The 22,590-nt window shown below is 41.0% G+C and overlaps 1 protein-coding gene and 1 long non-coding RNA gene across 12 annotated transcripts in view; one reads left to right on the plus strand and one right to left on the minus strand.

Moving 5' to 3' along the window:
- LOC146325062 (uncharacterized) overlaps positions 1–6,885 on the plus strand; it is a 62,684-nt gene extending 55,799 nt beyond the window's left edge. Inside the window, exons 2-3 of the long non-coding RNA XR_014770699.1 lie at positions 3,806–3,918; positions 6,713–6,885. This is a non-coding gene — a long non-coding RNA (uncharacterized LOC146325062). The remainder of the gene's footprint in view (positions 1–3,805; positions 3,919–6,712) is intronic.
- LOC146325064 (membrane-associated guanylate kinase, WW and PDZ domain-containing protein 1-like) overlaps positions 1–22,590 on the minus strand; it is a 136,980-nt gene that overhangs the window by 25,057 nt on the left and 89,333 nt on the right. For 9 of the 11 annotated variants that reach the window (XM_084720783.1, XM_084720786.1, XM_084720781.1 and 6 more), the window contains 6 exons: positions 18,316–18,373; positions 18,006–18,118; positions 16,186–16,308; positions 15,482–15,667; positions 12,601–13,212; positions 1,381–1,415 (listed from right to left, as the gene is read on the minus strand). In XM_084720783.1, coding sequence (XP_084576909.1) covers positions 1,381–1,415; positions 12,601–13,212; positions 15,482–15,667; positions 16,186–16,308; positions 18,006–18,118; positions 18,316–18,373 — 1,127 coding nt within the window. The remainder of the gene's footprint in view (positions 1–1,380; positions 1,416–12,600; positions 13,213–15,481; positions 15,668–16,185; positions 16,309–18,005; positions 18,119–18,315; positions 18,374–22,590) is intronic. The other 2 variants (XM_084720782.1, XM_084720789.1) reach the window with 1 other exon arrangement.

Here is a 22,590-nt window from a genome sequence, read left to right on the forward strand (position 1 = left end):
GTCTCTCACTCATCACACTGTACAAGATGAAGGGTCAAATCTTCCAGTAATGCTCCTTAATGAGGACAACAGCCATGCAAAATTGACTTCTCATTTGATCACTGGAGACTTGTTTAATGGGCTGAGACAGCACAGTCTCTCTTGCATATGTGAGTTTACTGTGAGCATTTATTTTGACTCAGAACTGGAGGCAAAATGGTCGTTCTGGGCTGACACGAAGTTGCATGCAGCGTGACATTTCACTGACATAACACAGAGGGGGGAAAACTGGCTTTTCCTCACTGGAAAACTAATCCAAAGTGACAGTCAGGCAGTGCCACTATTGGTCCCGCTCGACCCCCTTACAGTGCCCACCCCTCCCTCCAATCCGCCATGCCATGTGACCTGAATAGGTAACACCCACAGCCCTGACTATCAAAATAATCCTTATTCTAAAATCCAGAGAGCTGAGGGGAGGGCTTGTAATCAAGATCAAATGTCGGGAATTGAACCCATCGCTGACCTTGGGTGAGCCTGTCCAGAGGAAGTGTCCTTCTACTGTAACTCTCCAGGCTCTCCAGGGGTGAATTAGGGTGACAGTAATTTAAAGCTGCAGCGGCATCTCTTCTGAGCCCGTATTGATTTTTTATCAGGTTGAGATAAGTCGTAAAAATGAGGAGGCATTTGCTCTTTAAATTCCTAAATAACTGCCCTGTCCCATAAGAGACCCTCCTCCCTCCCTCAAAGAGCTGCCTCTTTCTACCCTTCTCCCCTCAACCCCCAACCCCCACCCCCCCGTCCCCTCTTATCCATCACAACTACGAGTCACATTGCAATCTGTTGCAATCTCTCCTCCAGCTTCCCCAGTCTCCCTCTGCTCTGCTTCCAGCTCACTCTGTCGTCATTGCCCCCTCAGCGCATCCTCTGTTTCTGTGGGCTATCATAGTGATTCACTGTTGTGGGACGAACTATCTCCACTCTGGTCTTCCCCTCCTTCACCCACATCCCTTTTTTTTTTCCTGCTATCTTTGCTTCATCTCCCATCTTCCCTCAGCTGTGGCGGTCTGCCCTCCCCAACAGCTGGTCACTGTTACACTGTTCTGCCTAGGCTATGCTTAATCAGTCACAGGATGGCAGCATGGCAGGAGTGGTGAGTGTATAAAACAAAGAGAAATGACAACACAGAGGCACGAGAAGAAGTCAAAGTGGCAGACTGAGAGAGAAGTGGAGGAATGATGACAGCAGGATAAAACATGAGGTTCTATGAAGCTCTGGATGCAGAACAGTAGAGCAAGAGTTAGATATCACATCTCTGTGTCTTTTGTTCTTTAAATAGCGCTGCTTTCATTCAGTAAAGCTGACATGCACACACACAAAAGAGCTGAAGATCATAGTACTCACCACCAGCTTTGGACTCCTCTTGGCTGGCACCACTCCTGCAAAACATCGGCAGAGAGACAGAGAGAGCATTAATGACCTGCTGTGCTCTTCCTTCGTCCCCTCTGATCAAAAAAAAACTCCCCAGGACGAACGAATGGACCCTGGTTCCTGCTGCAGAGCAGAGCGCAACTGGCCCCGGCTCTCTCTTCCTCCTCCTCCTCCTCCTCCTCCTTCTCCTCCTCCTCCTCTTCCTCCTCCTCTCTGTTGCTTTCGCTCTCTGAGCAACACACTGCGCTAGGCTGCTTGCTAATCCAAGTGATCTCCTCCCCCCCCGCGCTGTATCCAGCTCCACTCAGCGCTCTCACCCGTGCTATTAGAAGAGGAGCAACTGATCTATCTGCATTAGACAGGCTGACTTTATGCTGCAGCAGCCCTGGACTGCCGGTCCGAGCTACAGGTCCCCCACAAGCAACCCCCTACACACACACACACACCCCCTCTTTAGTCTGCTTGCCAGCTGTCTCCAATGCGAGCTCTCAGCTCTCAGCTCCCAGAATCTCAACTATTACCCACTGAGAAGGAGCTCAGCAGCTTGAGCGTCATATCAAAGAAAAGCCTGAGCTTCTGCCTTACTATGCACATCTTCTGAGCAACTACAGAGCGGTTTCCTCTCCTCTCCTCTCCACTCCCTCCGCTTCGCTCAAGGCTTACATTGAGAAGCTGATCTTCTCTCTCTGCCCTTTTTTATCTTGTTCCCTCCCTCTCCTCCTCCTCCTCCTCCTCTCCTTCTTCTTCTTCCTCCGTGCACCATGACTTATTCTCCCTCTATCTGTCTCCATCTCTCTCATATACCAGTTAACACACTGTAGAGAGTCACCAAGAAGATCAATCTCATTTGTGCTAATGAAATATTAATACTCTGAGCCAGTCGTCAGGGGAGAGGATTCACAGCATACCAGTGTAGGGAATAATCTACATTCCCACTTTAACTGCTTTATTCTCACATCCATCACGAGCCATCATTCCTCATGTAGGTTCTTCCACTTCCAACAGATTAAAACAAACCTATTCAGACCAGTGATGTTCATGATTAATCATAAATCTAGGGCTGCAACTAACGATTATTATCATTGTCAATTAATCTGTCTGTATTTTTCTAAATTAACTGATTAGTTGTTTGGTCTATAGAATGTCAAAATAAATGGTGAAAAGTGTTGATCACCATTTCCCAAAGCCTAAGATGATGCCCTCAAATGTCTTGTTTTGCCTTCAAACAAAAAAAAAAAATCTGTTTGCTGTTATAAAGGAGCAAAGAAACCAGGAAATATTCAGAATTAATAAGCTGGAATCAAAGAACTTTGACCTTTTTTTGATTAACAAAATAGTTGGCAATTAATTATTGATTAATCATTGAAGCTCTGCATTAAGTGATAAGTTGTTTGGTCTAAAACAGTTTTCGAACAACGGTGAAAAATGTGTTTCCCAAAGACCAAACTGACTTCTTCAAATGTCTCGTTTTGCCCACAACCCAAAGATATTCAGCTTACTGTCATTGAGGAGCAAAGAAACCAGAAAATATTCAGAATTAAGAAGAAGAAGAAGAAGAAGAATCAGAACAACTGGAATCAAAAGAATAATTAATTCAATTATTGATTAATCGTTATAGCTCCACATTAATTGTTTAGTCACTGTTAAAGGTGTAACCGAGTAAAAATGTCTTAATCAATAATTAATCAAGAAATGGCTGTAATTTGACATGGTTTTGTCTGGTAGAGGTATTTGTTAAATAAAAGGTTTGTATTATTATTAATTAGTAATGATTAATTGATTGTTAGAATTTTCAACTATCAGTTAAGGAAAATGAAAAAAATTTACAACCCTAATTCAGACTGTTGATTTGATTGTTTACTCCACGCGCAGATGAGAGTATGCACGGCTTTCTAAGAAAACTTCCCCGCCCTGAAGCCCCTTTTCCTGCCACTAAACTATACAGCACAGTATATGGAGACAAAAATAGACAAATGACATGAGGCAGGATTGGGACAGAGTTGCTGTTGCCAAGGCAATCAAGTAGTTCTGTGTACAATGGCAGGAGTCTACTTTGCTAAATATGAGCAGCAGCACATTTATATTAGAGCTAGACCTTCGATCCATCACAGCATCATTCTACTTCATTTCTGCTACCAGTGACAGCGTATTCTTTCTTACAACATCTGGTAACCAAGCGTGCACAGAGAAAAACCAAACTGGAAGTATTAATGGAACGTTCCATCGACATTACGACATGAAACAACATGCAAGCATCCATCTTAGCCTCTTTTCTGCTGCATTGGCAAAAAATCATTAAATGTTAAAACTCTCTGTTGCTGCAAAGCCCCTCTCTCTACACGATTCATAATTTATCCTTCCTATTTTCCCTCCCTCTCTCTATCTCTTCCTCCCTCAGATTATGGGGCAGCAGTTACTGGAGCAAGTGGAACATCCCAGCTGCTGATGAATGTTTGTGTGCGTGTGTGTTTGACCCAGGAAGGACACACATCAGAAGGTCAGATGTCAATAGTAAGTGTTTCCCATTACAACAGCAGGTTGTATGACCCAGCAACCCTAAATTACACAGTGACGGAGGTCAATAAAAACCTTTCACTTTGAAAGAACCTCTGAAAATCTTCAAACCGGCAGCAAGGTTGACACAATTAGCGTCAAGCATGTAGAAATGAGTTTAACTGTGACCATATGGTCAATAAATTTGGGCATGGAGCTGAAGGAGAATAAAGATTCAAGGGACTGATGTAGATTGACCCCCGACTCTCCATTCATCCACTGTGTCAGCGAGAACAGCTGATTGAAATGCTGCACGGTGCGAACGCGTCTTCATGCATGATGCATTCTTTAAATCTGCTTAACACTTCCTCTGGCATTATGATGCTGATGTATACACGTAATTCAGAGTCGATCGAATCGGGCTGAATGTAACATTTATGAGCAGCTGAAGCTCACTGGAAAAGAAATATAGGAATCGCATGTTCCTGCACACACGCAAGCATCCATGAATTCATGCATGCCATACAGATGTAATATCAGCACAGGCAGGTAGGTATGCAAGAAGGTGAGTGTTTATTAATGCACAGCACACAAACATCGAAGATTCACACACAGACACACACACACACACACACACACACACACACACACACACACACACATAGCATTTACATTATGCACTGGGGCCATAATCCTCATATTTTTTACTCTGCTGAAGCTGCTGAATGACAGTAAAGCTCAGCTCAATACCCCACAACAGAACGCCGCTGCGTTTAAAAGACTCTGGATTGATCACTGAGGATGCAACATTGGCTTAAAAGGCCTGATATTATTATCAGCAAGGCACCCTTCCACCATAATGACTAAGAATGTGTCTATTATCATTTAAATGAGAGGGGAAGTAAACAAATGGGAAGTGAAAGCGAGTGCCGACAGTTGTTTGGTGACCTAAACTGGCTCGAAGCGTCAGTGTGGAGGAGGCTGCTTCCTTTACTTCTTTTACAGTAGACAGTGAAGTATGCCTAGAATAACAGGCAGAACTACAAAGAAATGTGCTAATGAGGAAATTAGTGAACAGCACTAAAAGCAGGGAGCGTAGATACATAATATGAGCATTAGTGTTTCTGCTCAATAGCTTGTATAATTTGTGTGCACTGTGATAAAGAAGTGGGTCAGGCATTTGTATATCTTGATTAGACTTGAAAAAATGTCCTTGCAATCCCTTGGTGCTACAAAATAACTTGTCACATAGGCTTGGTTGCACCAACATGATTAATTTTTTAACATGGCTTAACTTTAAATTATGCTGACCCAAACTTAAAAACTATCTTAAAATTAAGAAAGATTCAATTTGATTCTGGCAGCAAAACTTTCACATTTTTATAATGAAGTTCCTCAAACAAAGTTGTGGGATAGAATGAGCCCAAATGAGTTTAGTGATGTGTCTCCTCTTTCTCTCCAGTTGATCTGTTAAAACAGTCTGCCAGCTGCGGCCAGGCAGTCATCTCCTTTTTCCTTACCATGCTATTGTTTGTTTTTAATCTTCTATTATTTGGCCATATTGCTTCATGAAGTCAACCAACAAGTTTTTTCTTAGAGGTGGAGAAATACGAGCTTCTGTGCCGAGCCATCATGGGTAGGCGAGCTAGCAAACAATGTCATGCTTTGTTAACTTTAAAGGTAGCGGTAAAACAATCTAACATTGTTGTTTTTGTTTTTATTTTTAACTTTTTAGCTGGATAGCAAACAATTTAATGTTTTAAGTTTTTTTTTAGCTAGATAGCAAGCAATCACATTTTATTAACTTTTACACCAGCTAGAAAACAATATGCATTTTTCTTTTTAGGTACCTAGCAAATACTGCAATGTTGTCGTTGTTTTTTTTTTTTTTTTTTTTTTTTACTTTTTAGATATATAGTAAACAATGTAATGTTTTGCTAACTTTTTAGCTAGCTAACAAATGCAATGTTTTGTTGAACTCAAATGCATTTCTTTTAATTTGTGTAAGCCAACATCTCCATGCTGATTAAACTTGACTTCATTTTGGTTTACATATAAACACAGATTAGTTTTTAATTGTGCAATGGAGCTCTGCTTAATTTTGAAATGCGGTTTTTACTCATTTTAACCTAGTTTTGCTAAAATCTGATTAGAACTAATCTATTAATCTGTTGGTGTAACCCAGTCATAGAGACTCAAGAATTTTGAGAAACTGCACATGCAAACACCGTTTTTTACGACAGAGTTCAGTAAAATGCAGAACGTGTGTTGGAATAGGTGTGTGGTTCCAAATGTGTGTGTGTGTGTGTGTGTGTGTGTGTGTGTGTGTGTGTGTGTGTGTGTGTGTGTGTGTGTGTGTGTGTGTGTGTGTGTGTGGATGTTTTCATCCTGGAGCAACAGCTCTGACGAAGCTCGAGCTGCTTTTCAAACTGAATCTGCAGTGTGATGAGTGGCCCAGTATTTCAATAAGCTGTTGAAACTGTGGCCTTGGTCTATACAGAGCCCACACAGAGCGAGCAAATGGTCCTTCCTCCAGGTTTTCTATATACATTGTTAAGAGGGTGTACAACATGAGTAATGCTTGCCTTTGTTGAGCCAAACCTGTAAACATTTGTCCTTGTTCTACTTGTAAGATTGTCCTATTATCCGACAGTCCTCTCTCTTCATCTGCTCTAAATTATACTGTCTTACTCCTCTTCCTCATTGTCGTCTGTTACCATCACATTTCATTCCCCTACCTTCATTTCCTCTACATTTTATATCCCTCCTCTCTGTCTTTTCATTTTCTCTCTTCTTTCTCTCTGACTCTCAGGGGACAGGAGCGCTGTGCACGATTGTCATGGCAACAAAGATGGGAAGACAAGATGGGGGAGTCATAGCTGGCCTGGCCTCCTTTACAGGGGAAGATCGTGTGTGTGAAAACACCAGATGTTGTGTTTAAAATTTTATTGGATTAATAAAATTTCCAAGACTTGAGAAACTTAAGGTGATAATAGACATTTCAAACAGGTAGATATTTGCACATGAAACTGCTTGGAGTACAAGGGGTGCTGCAAAATCACTAAATGATTCAAAACAAAAAAAAAAAAAGGATCCTGCACATCACATCACACCTCGATTTCACACATTTGAGCAGTGTTATTAGATGTAGCCATTAACCTTAAATTATAATAAACATTACTTCCAATTTTTGAAAGTGCCCATCTGGCTTGTTTTTCTTCAGTATACTGATGTACTGTGCGATATCTACTCACATGATACTTTAAAACCGCTATATGTAATATTTCGACACTAACCACACCAACTCCAATACATTGATCGCTTTTGTGCTTTCACACCTCATTGTTGTATTACATGTATCTTACTTAGACCTGCTACGATTAGTTGATTAATTGATTGTCAATTGTCAAATTAATTGCCAGTTATTTTGATGACTGCGTTATCGTTTTGAGTCATTTTATAAGAAGACGTGTTCAAATTCTCTGATTTCAGCTTCTGAAATGTTAATATTTTCTGTCGTTTGAGTCCTTTATGACAGTAAACTGGACATCTTTGGGTTGTGAACAAACAATAAAGTTCTTGAATCTTGAATCTACACAGTCCTTTAGCAGCTACTTCCTTCATTACCACAACAACCTATTCCACCTCTTGTCGTTTTTCATTGCACAAATTCCATGTTGCTGTTCTCCCCTCCTCTAAGTGTTTGACAACCACCAAATTGAAACAATAGAGAACATTTGTGGGGCAATCCTAAAACCAAATGTAGTGTTGTTCATTTCTGAATCACCGATCAGGAAGCATTAAGGTAATGCCACTACAGCCTTCTGCAAACGCTCTGTGACAAAACACATCTGAATTTTTACTTGGGCTTCTGAAATTACAGTGTACCGATCTGAGATAAGCTACAAGCAAACTATTCTGACACTGTTCAGTTCAGAGTGATGCTGCCTGCTGGGATAAACTGTTCTTGTGTTACAAAAGGAAGGAAGGTTTTCTCTCTTTGTCATGCACATCTGATAATACAGTCCCATCTGAATCACTATAAGGATTTATTTATAAATTTAACATTGCATAAGAACTTCTGTAACACAAATCATATATGGCAGTAGAAATATGGCTTGGTGACATGGTAAAGATCAAATACCACGATATTTTAACCTAATACCTTGATAGTTATATTAAAACCATATTGTTGGGAGCTGTAATAAATCATAAAGTGATCATGATATGTCATCAAAGATTAAAGTCGAAATATTCGCTCCTCTGACGACAATGCTGCAGCCACAGCGTCCTTTGAAATTTGTATTCCAGTACATAGCTTGTGTTTTTGTTTCAGTTCATATTAATGCTGAATAAGTTAGTGTTGGTTTATGAGTTGTAAGAAATCATTAATAATCTTTTAGAACTTGCTTCAACCGTGGACTGTGTATTAAATAGGATTTCAGCCTATTTAATACACAGTCCATGACTCCAACTATATTATTTGGATGTGCAATTGTTACATATTGCTCCCTTAACAGAATTAGAACATGATAAATAATCATCACTAACGTGGATATATTGACAAAGTGGGTAAAAGTAATAACAGAACAGCAAGAACAGTCTGATAAGTTCAGAAAATTACATTACTGAACTGTAACGCAGCCTTTAAAACGATGAAAACACAACATTTCTGCTATACTATGATATAACGATATCCAAAATCGAAAATCATATTTACTCTCATATCATTATATTGATATAATATCGATACATTGCCTGGCCTGATTAGAATATAACTATTGCTGTGGGATACATGCTGAAATAACCATCACGTTTGAGAGAAAGAAAAATGATTGTGTGATGTTTTGTTTGTTTGACCTTGCGCTTTGTGCCCTCTTTTAAAAACTGACTGCTGACTCTGAGTCAGACAGTGCAGATTGATGAGTCACAGATGAACAGATTAAGGCCTCTTCTCCTCCAGCTGAAGTCCACCTTGTTCCTCCTCCTCCTCCTCTTCCTCCTCCTCTTCCTATACTTCTCTAAACCAATCCCCTCATGCACGCTCCCCTCGCTGAACTTACAGCGCTGTTCAGCAAATCTCACACTCTCTCCTCTAATCCTCCACCTCCACTTTCTCAAAACATGATCCCTCGTCCTCCCATTTCTCATCCTTGCCTCTCTCTTCTTATCTGCTTTACCTCACTCCTCTTAGCTCCCATAATTGTTGTTTGTGAATGATTATGCGCTAGCTGCTAGCGATCACTTGAAAGGTCACCGCATCATTCTCAGAAAGAAAGCCGAGCACACATCTCAGCCCCAAGAAATGTTATTGTGGAGTACAGCTGCACCTAATGATTATTTTCAGTGCTGATTATTCTGTGATGTAGGTTTTGGATTCATCAGGCAAGTTGTTGAGTCAAGAAAATGTCAGAAAATGCTGAAAAATGCCCATCACAATTTCCCAAAACACAAAGTGACATCTTCAGATTGGGTGTTTTATGTTAAGACATTCAACAAACGATGTTAAAAACGGAAAAGAAGCATATTCGAGAAGCGTTGTTGACTCGTTGTTGTTGATTAATTTACTGTCAGTCACGTAAAGACGCATTTATACTGAAAGATCGCATGAGTTCATTGCATGTCACAATGTGTGAAGTGGATCCAATAAATTATCAGACCTGATCTGTGTCAGACTGTACAGTATCTTCTATTTTGAAAATGTAGCTTTGCCAGGTTTTCTCCTTTGCCAGAGTGCCACAAACTTGTTTTGGTTTGTGTGTGCGCGTTTTGTTTTTTATCACCTTAATCTTTGTGCTAAAAATGGCACTCATAAAATATTGTGCTGGCCTGTGTATTCTATGTCATTTTGTGTTGTATTTTGACTTTTTGGTTTGTGAAGATGGATCATTTCATCACATTAACATAAGTTATTAAGTCCTTAATTTGAGTTTGAGTTTTGCCACAGGCTGTCTTTGGTCGTCAAAGCTCCAGATAGATTGTCAGTGGACTAAAAGTGAGATCTTGGACTGACGACTAAAGATTCTGCCATCTTTCTCTCATGATTGTCAACTTTAATCACAGCCCAGAATCACATGGTGTGAAGGGCACTGATCGACTTAACATTTCAACAAAATTTTCGAGCACGAAATATCAGACTCATTTCCCACTTTGAATCTGTATCATTTATACCAGAAAATGAAAATAAGATTTGTATGTTGGCTGTGCTGGGTTAAGCTGCCATTATAACCACTTGGTCACAGCAATGTGTTCAGTGCAGAAACGTGGACGTTAACCTGCAAGGAGAGCAGGCTGCTGGCGCTAGCACTGTTAACATTAGCCACACTCTGCAAGGCAATATGACACTGTTTACCTGCAGACTCTGTTATCCTGCTCTGTCTGAAAATATACCTCTTAATAAATTGTTGTCATGTTTTATAGGTTATTGTGCAGTGTTCATAATGTACAAAGTGCTACACATTTCAGTGGCATTTTAAATACAGTTTGGTTTTTGAAGAATACAATTTACAGGTTGAAATGGCTCTTAAAAGACTCTAAAGGCTACGTATCAAACTTCAATATTGTGAATCAGTAGGCAACTGTCACCAAAGGCATGCATGCAGCGCTCATACTCTTCTTTCTTTGATCAAACATTTTCTGATTTAAACCATAACTTTGCCAATTTAGTATTTTATTGCAGCTAAACTGTTGTAAACCTGCTTGTATTAGGCAACACTTAACATTTAAGATATTTGACTTCTTTTGTAAAACAAAGCTCACGTTTCGTATTTCAAGTAATACTCAGCCTTACTTATAACTATTAAGATAGCAGCTTATTAATCTAAATACTGTGTGCAGTTTCTGTCCCTCATCACCTGGCTGGTTCACCATAGCTCATAAAACTGACTGGCCAGTGTCAAAGTTAACAGAGATGATCAACGCTACTGTCAGCCGCCCTGCCTGCCCCGATGAGCCTCCTTCCCACTTATCCTCTCCTTTATTTCCTCTCCGTCTTGCTCTGTCTGTCTTTGTAGCTCCCCCTCCATGCTCTGGTAGCGGGAATACTGCCCTGCATCCGGATCATTCTCTCTGTCTTTCAAGACACACTTGCACAGGCCGATAATGATGCTGACATTTAGCACAATACAGCAGCGTTATTCCAGCAGCAGTGCACAAGGTCAACTCATTAGAGGGCATAATTGATGTGGGGTGCATATCCCAACCTGCCACTAATAGAGATCAGGGTCGGCCGGCATGGACTGCAATTTAACAACAATAAGGACTGGACGCAAATGAGGGACCTCGAGTGTCATTCAGTGTCAGCATAGATACTTTACACTCTGGCAAACAATTTGTTTTGTTTTGACATTTCAGTGAGAGGAACATTTATCTTGGGGTCATTTCAGGCCAAAAGTGTGGCGTGTAGGAACATGAACAGGCTGAGAATCCACAGAAAGTAGCATCCACCATTAAAAATCCATATTATTACAATGTGATTATATAAGAAAACATACATATAACTGGGGTTGAGTAAAGAAACATGGTGCCAATTTGTCACCAGATCCTGTCTGACCAAATCACAGCACAGATTATGATGCCTCATTATGGTTAGTTGACAACTGAAATGATTGTCCTCTGGTTTGAACTTTACTGATGCATAACCAACCTGTTAGTTAACATTACAGCAGCGCTCATTATGCACGGCTCTGGAAGCAGGTAACATTAGCCTTGCGTTAGCTAGTTCTACCTTAAACATGGTAAAAATGGTCTCAAGTGTGGTTGTATTTCACTCAAAAGGATTCTAACAATCGACGAGACGTGCAACAAATGTTTAAAAACAATTGTGTGTGAACGATGGAAGAATCATTTTATATTTATTTATATATTTTAGTCAACTTTAAACTGTTAACAGTTAATATACTGTTCAATTTTAGGTCCAAATCTGCCTTAGCAATGACAAAAACTGTTCTTCGGTGTTGCCAACAGTTATTTTGTGGGTCTTTTTTGTAAAAAAAAAAGAAGTATCGCTTCAGGCACCATTTAGGTAATGGGATCATTTTTAAAGTATAATTTTAGCACAGACATTGAAAAAAACAAAACAAATGATACCCAGCTCTAAGTATGTGTAAGCCAACTGAATTCTCAATTTTCTAATTAAAAACAAGGTAACATGCAGTCATTTTTAGACTCTAATCTCCTCTCACTTATTCTTTCCAGTATTTTCAAAATATAATCAAACCCCTCACAATACCCACTTATCACAGGGAACATAAGGCAATTGCAAACATGAAGACCAACAAAGTCTCTGAGGTACAATTCAGCCGCATCCGTATTCATGGCATATACAAGTCCCTGACCTAATGTGCTCCTCCTCCCCTCCCCTCTCATTCATCCATCTCGCCTCCCACTCCTTCCCACACTCATCTGCTCATCGACTGCTATGCTAACTCAGCCCATCGTCTCTTTGCCTCTCCTCGTTTCATCCCATCCCGTCCGAGCATTTTCAACCTGCCGCCCACTCTCTTCCTCACTTTTCTCTCCTGCTTTCTCATTATGTCACTCTTTCCACGCCAACTAGTCAAGCTGTTGTCTGTTGAGCAGACAACGCCGCATTCTTTTCTTTTCGCTTCATCAAGCATCCTTTCATGTCAAAACTTGAGCTCCTGCATCTGTTTATCCGCCCCTGCTGACAAATAGGTGACATCAAGATGTAAGACATACCTCTCTGCACCAGCATGGTGACCTCACTGCCTCGGGGACATTTGCTCAGCAGGTCCACCACCTGATTGTGGCTCATATTCTGGACGTTTCTCTTGTTGACCTCCATCAGAATATCCCCCTCCTTGAGGCCACGGCAGCGTGGGTAGTCCACTATCTGCTTGACCCTCTGCCCGCCTCCCGTCAGGCTGTCGGCAATAGTGAAGCCAAATCCTTTGTCGCCCTTCTCCATGTGGATGGTGATCAGCTCGGGCTGGGTGGCTATGGATGACGCCAGGGTGACCACGTCGCTGGAGTAGCCGTGCGAGCCGTTAGACGCCACCTCGGCCGAGGGGCTGTGCGGCCGCGGCTCCCTCATGCCGTTAACGGGTCCAGCCTGGTTGGAAGGCGAGTCGAACGTCTCCTGTCCGTTGACAATGATAGGCTCCTTGTCCAAGATCGCCACTGAGGTCACCAAGCTGGTGTTGGGGTCATCGGGGTCAAAGGGCAGCGGGTAGCCACGGCATAAGGCCAGGTCCACCATGGAACCGATGGGGATGGATTGGAAGATCTTCACCACCTGAGCGTGGGTGTAGCCCAACACGATGGTGTCATTCACACTGACGATCACGTCACCTGCACCAAGGAAAAGTATACTGTTCATGATGCTTTCATTTACACAGTTAACAGTTATCTAGTGGGCTTTGAATTTAATATATCAAGTCAAATGGTTATTTTTAAACACTGCTGGTGTTATTCTCTATTATTCTTCTGTTTAAATTCCATTATTCAATTTAATGAATATTACAGTGCCTGTAGGCCTCTCAGTTTTTGCTGGGATATGGTCCAACCCCCTGCAATCCTGAACTGTGTGGCCCAGTTCCAATGTACCCCCTAACCCCTAAGCACTGATCCCTCAGACATTAAAAGAGTTATCCACAGATTTAGCATTTAGCTTCAAGGGTGTCCGACTGGGGTTAAAAGCGGATTGAGCATGCAGGGCTCACAAAGACACTAGAATGAATAGCCGTGAATGTGGGGAGGGGCCCATGTGGAATGTCTGTTTATGGGGTACAGAATTTTGTGCTCTGCCCCCGTTTAGTGTTGCAATGGACAGAAATAAAACAAAAAAGAATTAAAATTGTTCCAGCAGAATCAGAGATACTGTCTGTTTTAAAACTGTTTTTATTCTGCACATTCTCCTTTCTTGTCCAAGCCTGACATCTACATTACCCACAATGCAACTCCACTCACTTTGGATAGATGCAACATTCCAGGTCGGAGGTCAGAATTTCCCAGTTTAAGTATCCAATAGCCAGGTGCACAATGCCAAACATAAGCAAAAACATGGCTAAATGTAACAAACTGATGTTTCTTTGGCAAGTGTACACACAATTGAACTCTCTGCAGTGTAGCCTCCTTCCATATAAACAAAATGGGGCAAAAATTACGCCTGAGTAAGAGACGCTATTATAGTTGTACATTTTATTTTTGTTTTTAGACTGAACTAGCTACCTTATAACATTAGCAACATATTCCATACTACGTGGTCTACTGAGTGGATGCAGTGGGTCACAATATCGATCACAATTGGAACTACTGACCTCTGACTGGCAATGGATTGCAGAATTTGCCCTGAGTTAACAGACAGGAACTTTGAGTACCCTTCTACTGTACATTTTCTAGGAGGAGATCGGAAATTCTTGAGTTCCGAGTTGTCAGCAGCATGACATTTAGGTGTTATGGTTGTAGAGCTCTGGTAAGCTCACTTCTTCCCAACTCCACACCCCAAGACTTTTTTCATTAGTATTCAGTGCTACCTGATGTGACCTAAAATGACATCACTAGAGGCAATTTATCAGACTTCACATGGCTCCCTCTGGAGCCTCAAAAGACTTTAGACAACTTTTTTTCACATATGCAGCAGTACTTCCCTAGACCTGTGAACGGACTTTGATGTGTAAAATTGGTGGAGTTCCCCTTTAATCGCCATCCCCTGTGACATCACTGTTACTGTGTGAGGAGTTGGACGGCACTTTGTGAAATCATATTACCTGGATAGAGACATTTCTATGCACAGTCAGGTGCGAGGCAGATATTTCAGACTGTGTGTAGTTTAATGAACTGGAGTGTTGGTTGTTTGCGTTTGGTGATGGCTTAAACAGTATAGTTGGACCAAATCAAAATATTTGTTTGTCACTATCAAGTTATCGTAAGACAAAAACAGTGTTGGTTATCGATGTGTGTTTAAGAGGAAAATGTCATCTTGAGATTCCTGCATGTTTTGTTAGAGGTAGAATCAGTAGGATTTGTCCGAGCTCTTCGTAAATGCATCAGGAAGATTTTGAGGTTTTGACTTTTGAGGGTCCCAAGCACAGCAAAATAATCAGAAAATAAGGAAATACAGGCAAAGGATTGAGTCTCTGCAGATAGACACCACCACACACTTCTAGTGGGTCGTAAATGATGATTTAGAGCTAATCTTATATCTTTATATGAGTCTATACATTATTTTTTAGGAAAATGTGACATAATATGCCTTTAATTTTTCTTTTTTTTACAATGCACAATTCCTCTGTCATTGTCATTTTAACATCACATTAGTTTGCACAATGGGTTTTCCCTTAAGCAAGGTCTGTCAAGTTGCAGAGTTATGGAAAGTGTGCAAAAAGGGCTTTAAAAATCAATCAGAGAACCCCTTCAGCACTTTATAAATTCACGGTGGGATGGCTCCGAGCCCTCATGAACTTTTCTGGAGTGTCAAACTCTGAAAGTGCACAAGAGGGGGCACTGGAACTGGACCCATATGTAGCACAGAAAATGGATGGATGTAGCGGAGAACTCTACTAATGTGTGTTGTTGAATGAAAACAGTGCCCCCTGTGGACGGTGGTCATGTACTGCACCTGTCTCCATCTTGCCATCCACGGCTGCAGGCCCATCCAGCACCAGACTTTTGATCTGTAGAAACTCGTCCGGCTCGTCACCTCCGACCACAGTGAAGCCGAAGCCGCGGCGGCTCTTCTTCAGCTTTGTGTTGATGAAGGTTCCTTTCAGCTCTGCCGGGTTTCTCGTGAAGAAAGGCTTCCCTCCTGAAGAGCAGCGGAGAAAAAAAACTTACTACCCATGTGTCCATCCACATATTTGTCATTCAACATTCTTGAGTAAGGTTTTGTAGATAAAGTGGTAATGATTTCTCTGAGATCAGGATCATACGTTGTAGACTGCTTTCTTATATGTGGAGAAATCTGCAAGCTGAGAGGGGAGGGTTAGGACTTAACAACATCTGATTCCTCAAATGTAGAAGTGTTTGCTGATACAAGGACAGCTTTGACAGTTTGAAATGTCTTGTCACTTTCACATGCAGCAGTTTCCAGAACTGTTGGTGAGCAATTCAGCAGAAATTAAATGTGTTTTCTGCCCGGAAAATGGAGAACAAATTGTCAAAGCACAGTTGGAATTTTCAATGCAGATGTAAATGTTTTTCAAATTGCTTCTTTTGTTTTCTGGTTTTCATCTGAGCTACATGTTTTGGCTTCTGTCAAGAACTCGATATAAAAATCAAACAGTAGTAATGAGTACAGCGTCAACATTAAACATAAAGATTTACGTTTGACTCCTGCAGGGCCGGGAGGTAGAGTTGGTGGGACCTGCGGGTCCCTGTAGGTCTCCAGGTGGTTTGGAGCGTAGTTTGCTAACGGAGCCGCTGCTGAGGAGTGCTCCTCTATCCATTCTGCACAGACACAATCACGCACATTAATCCACCCACACTCAACATAAAGGTGTATTTACATACTGCACACATATACATATACATATAACAGCAAGACACAGACACAGAGCTTTAAGCACATACTGTAGATACTTGCCATCTAATTCATTTCAAAGGCTGAGTTGTAATTAGCTCCTCACTTTGTATGATACTTTTGTAAGTGTTGTAATGTCAAAAAAAATAAATTTCATCTCAGCAATGATAATGTAGCAAAACAGTTTAAATGTTATGACATCGCAGTCCAAATAAAGCAGGGGTTTTAATGATGACGCTATGGGACCCCCTCTAAACAAACTGAGACACTTGTGCCTGTATGCCCAGAGGTTTTCAACAAAAACATCTGTGTATGAAGGGACAGATGAGAATGTTCCAGCAATTTAACAAGCAAACAGAAGATAATGCAACAAGAAAAACGTTCATATTTATGGATGTCAACACTCTTATTATTATGCTTTATCTTGCTTCTATTTGGGGGACAATCATGCTCTAATGGTGCCCTCACATGATCAGATGTAAAACCACTGTGCCATTGTTATCCTGTGGGGTGAGAGGTCACACCCAACAAGGCTCAAAATCGACACATTCATCAGTCGTATTATTTCAACTTTGACCTCGGCTGCCACTGACCCTTCAAAGCCATGGAGGAAAAGTGTGTCAGAGTTGCGGTACCTCGCGGCCAGCCAAGAGCAAACTTATTACCATGTGAAGACAGCTTAAATGTTCAGATGTCAGTTTGACAGATTTTGCAGTATAATGTTGCCATGGATTCAGAGTTAGGTGCGGGCTGCAGCTTGACATTATTAAAAGTATGCCGAGTTAGCTACTTGCAGTTCCTATTGGCTAACTATGCATGGATGTACAGAGAACTATCACTGAATTACTTTGATACTAAAGAAACTTTTAAAATGTGATAAGAGTTACAAGGAGCATTTCTCAGTGATTTCTAAGCAGATTTGTGGACAATTATTTTAGATGGAGACTGGGGATAATGGCATCCTTGGGAAATAGAAGTCATACTAAATCTAAAATTATGTGTTTCATGTTTGTGTGTGACACAAGTTGCAGCAATTTTGCGCTAAGAGTTTTAAAGTAACTTAATTGCCTCAATTAGCAGTGTGTCACAGCTGCAGCTCCAACTCCTGACCGTGTTGATGAATGGACAAACTCAACAGGCCAAACTACAATAACTAACCTCCTATTGTTTTCAGAAGTACCTGTCTCTTTCACCTCACACCGTATTCTTAAAATCACATCTCTCCCCCCATGTCCTGCCTTCAAGTATCCTGCGACAGTTTGAAAACCTCTGGGCAAAAGTAAAATCTCTTCCTCGCGGTTTCATGGTAAAGCAAATTAAATGATCAAATACAAAATGATATACAGCATTTATGATTTAAAATCACATAAATTAAAACCTAAACACCAAAGACGACACCAGGGCTTGGGCCAGCTCTATTTTAATAAAATTTAGTCCTAATGAATATCAGAATTAGCATTTAGTGAATAATATTTTGTCATGTCTTGGAAAGTTAAAGTCAGCAGAAAGAATAGAGTGAGAGTCTGGCCCAAACCCAGGAGAGCACTGGACGCACTAGAAGGACATGACACTCACAGACATGAAGAAAGAAAGAAATGGTGCCGTGCCAGGGCAGGAAACGAACCTCGAATATACCGCTCACCTTCTGGAGGCTGCGGCTGTTGCTGCTGCTCCAGGATTTTCCGACGCCGCGCCTCCAACACTGGGTTCTCATACTGGGTCTTCCTGTTTATATGACTGAGGCAGGCAGACAGACAGGGAGGGAGGGAGAGGACACAAAACGATACCAGTAAAGACTAATTAGAAAAAAGAAGAAATGACAGTGAGATATTATATCAAAGCTCCATCAAATGTTCTCTAATCAAAGTGAAGGTTCACTGAGGGGGAGAAAGGATTTATAAGGGGGTAATTTTTTTGTGAGGTGATCGACTTACTCTACATAGTACACCCCGTAAACTGGGTCTTCTATCCTCTCCCATCCTGGAGGCAGCTCTGCAATACAGACGACACACAACATTAAACACTGAATAACAGAATAATAACGCTTTGACATTGGTCATTAACAGAGCTGAGTGACATAGTGAGGTTGACCTGACTCCCAAACATTCAACGTAGCGACATAGTCATCTTACTACAGTTACAGTCGGAGTTGGAGTTGGAGTAACACCCCACAAAGTAACCTGTCAGAGTACTCAGATTACTCTGCTCTTGTAATGATTAACATAACACATTGGTGTTGTAATTAAAGTACTCAGTTTTGTTTTCAAATCAGCAGCCCATTACTATTACATTTCTACCGCCGCCCGTGCTGACACCAGAGGAAACTCTGAGGGGGACTTTTTCGCATCTGAGACAGAGGACAGACAGCCTATGATCTTGGCTGACACTGCAATATAAGGTTGAATCTGGAGACGGGTGTATTGAACAGATTCCCTATGAACAAATCTTTCTTTGAGTCAATACAGCAACCGTCTAGTGGGCCTTTGGAAGGCTTTTTAACCTTGGAAGTCTCATCAGAGGAATTGAATATCTGACCCACGTTTTGAAAAACTTCTCCTGTGCTATAAAAGAGTAAACTACAGAGAGCATTGGCCTGTGCATTTTCTAGGTTTTATGCAGGCATGTGTTTCAGTTTTTACTTTATTTACTTTCATGTATTTCAAATAATTCTACTTTTTTTCATTCCAGTTGAATTGCAAAAATATTACGTTGCGTGAACTTGTTAGGCTGTATGCACAGGGCCCCATACCTTTTATGTTTACTTGTAATCACCTGTAACGGGGGATCTGTCATTACCGTTATTAGCTTGCAGAGTGACAGATCATGGGCTGTAGGCTTTGCAATGGCGGTACAGTCAATATATTCAAAGGTAGACCTACAGTATGGGGTTGGGCTGATGGACAATGGCTGACAGTCATCGCCCGCTGAACCCTCTACCATCATAACATTGTGATTCTAAAAGCCTTCTATATTTGAGGTGAGGTGGTGTGTCCCCTCAGAGTTGCCATGAGGCAGGTGTTTTGTTCTGTTTTTGACATGTGGGTGCGAAAATAAAAAGAAGCTGCTGCTGCTGGACATTTCGCTGGAGAGTTTTCTTGGCTGAGTGAGAGAGTTGGAGGTTGCCGTCAGAGAGATAGTGGGAGGTGGCAGTGACTCAAGCGGTGAGCAAGTCGGCTTTTCTGTTTTCAGACCGCGAATCGATGCACCCTCCCCCAAGAAAAACCCATGTCACCCTCTATTAGCAGTGTTTCACTCCACACTAATACCAATTTGCTTGACATCGCCCGACCCTAAGCTACATTCCCTCTGGACAATATAGCCAACATATGCAAGGAATCACAAAGAGGTTTCACTTTTGGCAAAAGTACTCTAAGAAGTCACTTTCAATAATGATGTAATGTAACAAGTTACTTTTAAAAGCAGTGCTACACAACTCTGGCTACAGTAGAAATAGTCTGCAAAATTATAGTAGATCAAATCTTATGTCTCTGATTATAGAGAATCCCTCACCAAACATAACTAAGGAGGTAAATTTTTCGTTCCTGTTTGCCAGCAGGATTATGGACTCCTGGCCCGATTTCCATGAAGTGTAGCAAAGGCCAAGCAATAACCCTTTAAACTTTGGTGTGGATACGAATCACAGGGCAGGTACACAAATTATATTTTTACATTTGTACATTTGGCCTCGGCTTCTAGTTTTCACTGTTTTCCTTGTTGTTTTGAGTAAGATATTCGATCTGTTTTACTATGTTCATAAGCATGGTTGACCGGGTCTTTCTGTTTTTATGGCACTGCATTTTGCTGTTTTGAATTTTCCCATAATCACCAAAATAGGATCAAAAGCAAAGAAAAATTTCATTACTTAATTTACTTCTGTACAACCCGATAATTTCTGACAATTAAAGCTGCCAGGGACTCGCAACACAATTTAATGGTTCTTTAAAATGTTTTACAACTGTAATGAAAGTACAAAGTTTCAAGCCCAAATTGGCCTCTGGTCAGGTACAGAGGATTCTAGCTGTGCCAGAAGCACTTTTTAAGAATATTTACCAATATTTTCCAATCAAACGGAAAACAAAATTTCCTCGTATGCGTGCACGTGCTTGGCCAATAAAGTTTGACTGATTTAATCTAGCTAACACATGACTTGTACCTACGTGTAAATCTTATCATAAACTAAATTATGACCTGCGTGCCGCCTACAGTCTCTTTTATTGTACTCATTTTGTCTAAACGTTCTCAGAAAAACTGGGTTAAAGCAAAGATGTTACACAACTTAAAACTAATCTCTACACATAAATTGACTGTATTTAATTTAAAAACAAAAGGGCAAACATCTAACTGTCTGCATGTAATTCTCCTAATAAATATTACCACATTCTGCTCAAAATTGCCTCGCTCTGCGAACACGCCTGTACACATCGGACACACAGCTAAGCACTCTGGGAACAGGCGGACAAATGAGGCCGATCAAACTGACACATTCCCATTAAGATGCTGGCATCTCCGTCCACCTCCTCACTGTATTTGATTTCAGACAAAGACATTACGCCCTTGTGTTCCTGTGGGCTTCTCTCTAGTCCAGTAAACACTTTTATAAGAGACTGGATTTCACAATCAATAATCACAGACTGTCTGCATCTGAGCAGCCAGCAATAATAAAGGCTCACAGCCAGACATCCAAGGCCTTGCTTGAGACTGAGCGCTCGTTCCATTACAGGGTTGTTTGTGCTACCTGCGAGTGGGGTGAGAATCGGGAGCTGAGCCATATATCAGCCTGAGTCCTCAGCTAAACCTCCAGCAGAACATGGTCTAAATGTGTTTTTGTGCATCCGAGACAAAGAGCTCCTGTTATTCAAGCTATGAACTGTGAGGAGGTATGAATACTGTTGTTTACATCAAAGGAAAATTGAATGATCTACCTTCATTCTTTATTAGAATTAAAGGCCAAACTATGATCAACAACGTATAACTAAACCACAGACAGTACAGTATATCTCAATATGCTAGAGATCGATACCATGAGGCTCCATTATAAGCTGAAACTCTAGAGGAGCAGCAGAGCAAGAAATGTAATAAAAACCACCTGTCAAAAACATTTAAGTCACCTTTGACATGGAGACAGACGTAACTTATAACGGTCAGGTTTACATCTGATGCATTTATTCGCCATCTCTAAACATCCCTGCAGGAATGTGGAGTGAATCCATTCTGCCTTGCAGTTACTCTATGGAGTTTTTGGTAAACAAATACAGATTTGTTTACATTTACAGTTCTCAGCAAAACACATTGTGTGTATCCTCGGGGTCTAACAAACATATTGAATCCATGCTGACGTTTGTTTTTATGAAAGCTGCATTGTTTACATTAGCTTGGAGTCTTCTTTTTCTCTTTTTCAGTAATATTGCGATTACTGCACATTACCACCACTGACTGTCAACATGCAGGGCGGCTCTCTGCAGCTGCCACAATCATCTATCATGTCACAGCTCTGTTACTGAAAGCTGGTAGAGCGCAAAGTACAAACATTATAACTAGAGGTGCGCAGAGACGTTATTATCTGTATCTGTTTAACCAACAAAATTATCTGTCTGGACTGGAAGTGAGCATGGCTTATACCAGAAGTCACTTTAAAACTGACAAAAGTTGTATTTACTAACCTGATATTCATTGGCAATGCAGTTGTTCTGCCTTCAAAGCTTTTAATTCATTTGATATCTGCATACAATCAGCTATGAAATATATCTCCACATCCTCATACTGTACTGCTTATCTCTTTTTTATTTTTAATTTGAATTGTTTAGGCACCGTCTGAACCCCACCACCAGCAACCCTAAATGAACTGTGAGACATTGACCAGTCAGTTAGAACTAGAAAAATGAAGCTTTATAAATCAAAACAGTCTTTTGAGCATGTCTCTGAGCTTTTTGTACGAGGTCTAAGCTTCATTTTGATGTAGGATATGTTGCAGGGGTTTGAGAGAAATCAAAGCCAGCTGAGACACAGGGATTTCGTCTCACTAGCTCGGCCTGTTCCTCCTTGATGCGAGACTTTCTTTGAGTGACAGCTCTCACACGGCTGCCTGCAGTGCGCTAACTCTACGAACTAAACTAAAGAATATAGCGATCACTTTTTAATAATGTGTAGTAAATGAAACGACTAGTTAGTTAAAATAGTTGAAGAAGTTCTTTGTTGCAAACAGAATGGGC

Source organism: Lutjanus erythropterus, chromosome 6 (genome assembly GCF_056507025.1).
Source record: "Lutjanus erythropterus isolate fLutEry1 chromosome 6, fLutEry1.hap2, whole genome shotgun sequence".
Lineage (NCBI taxonomy): Eukaryota > Metazoa > Chordata > Actinopteri > Lutjaniformes > Lutjanidae > Lutjanus > Lutjanus erythropterus.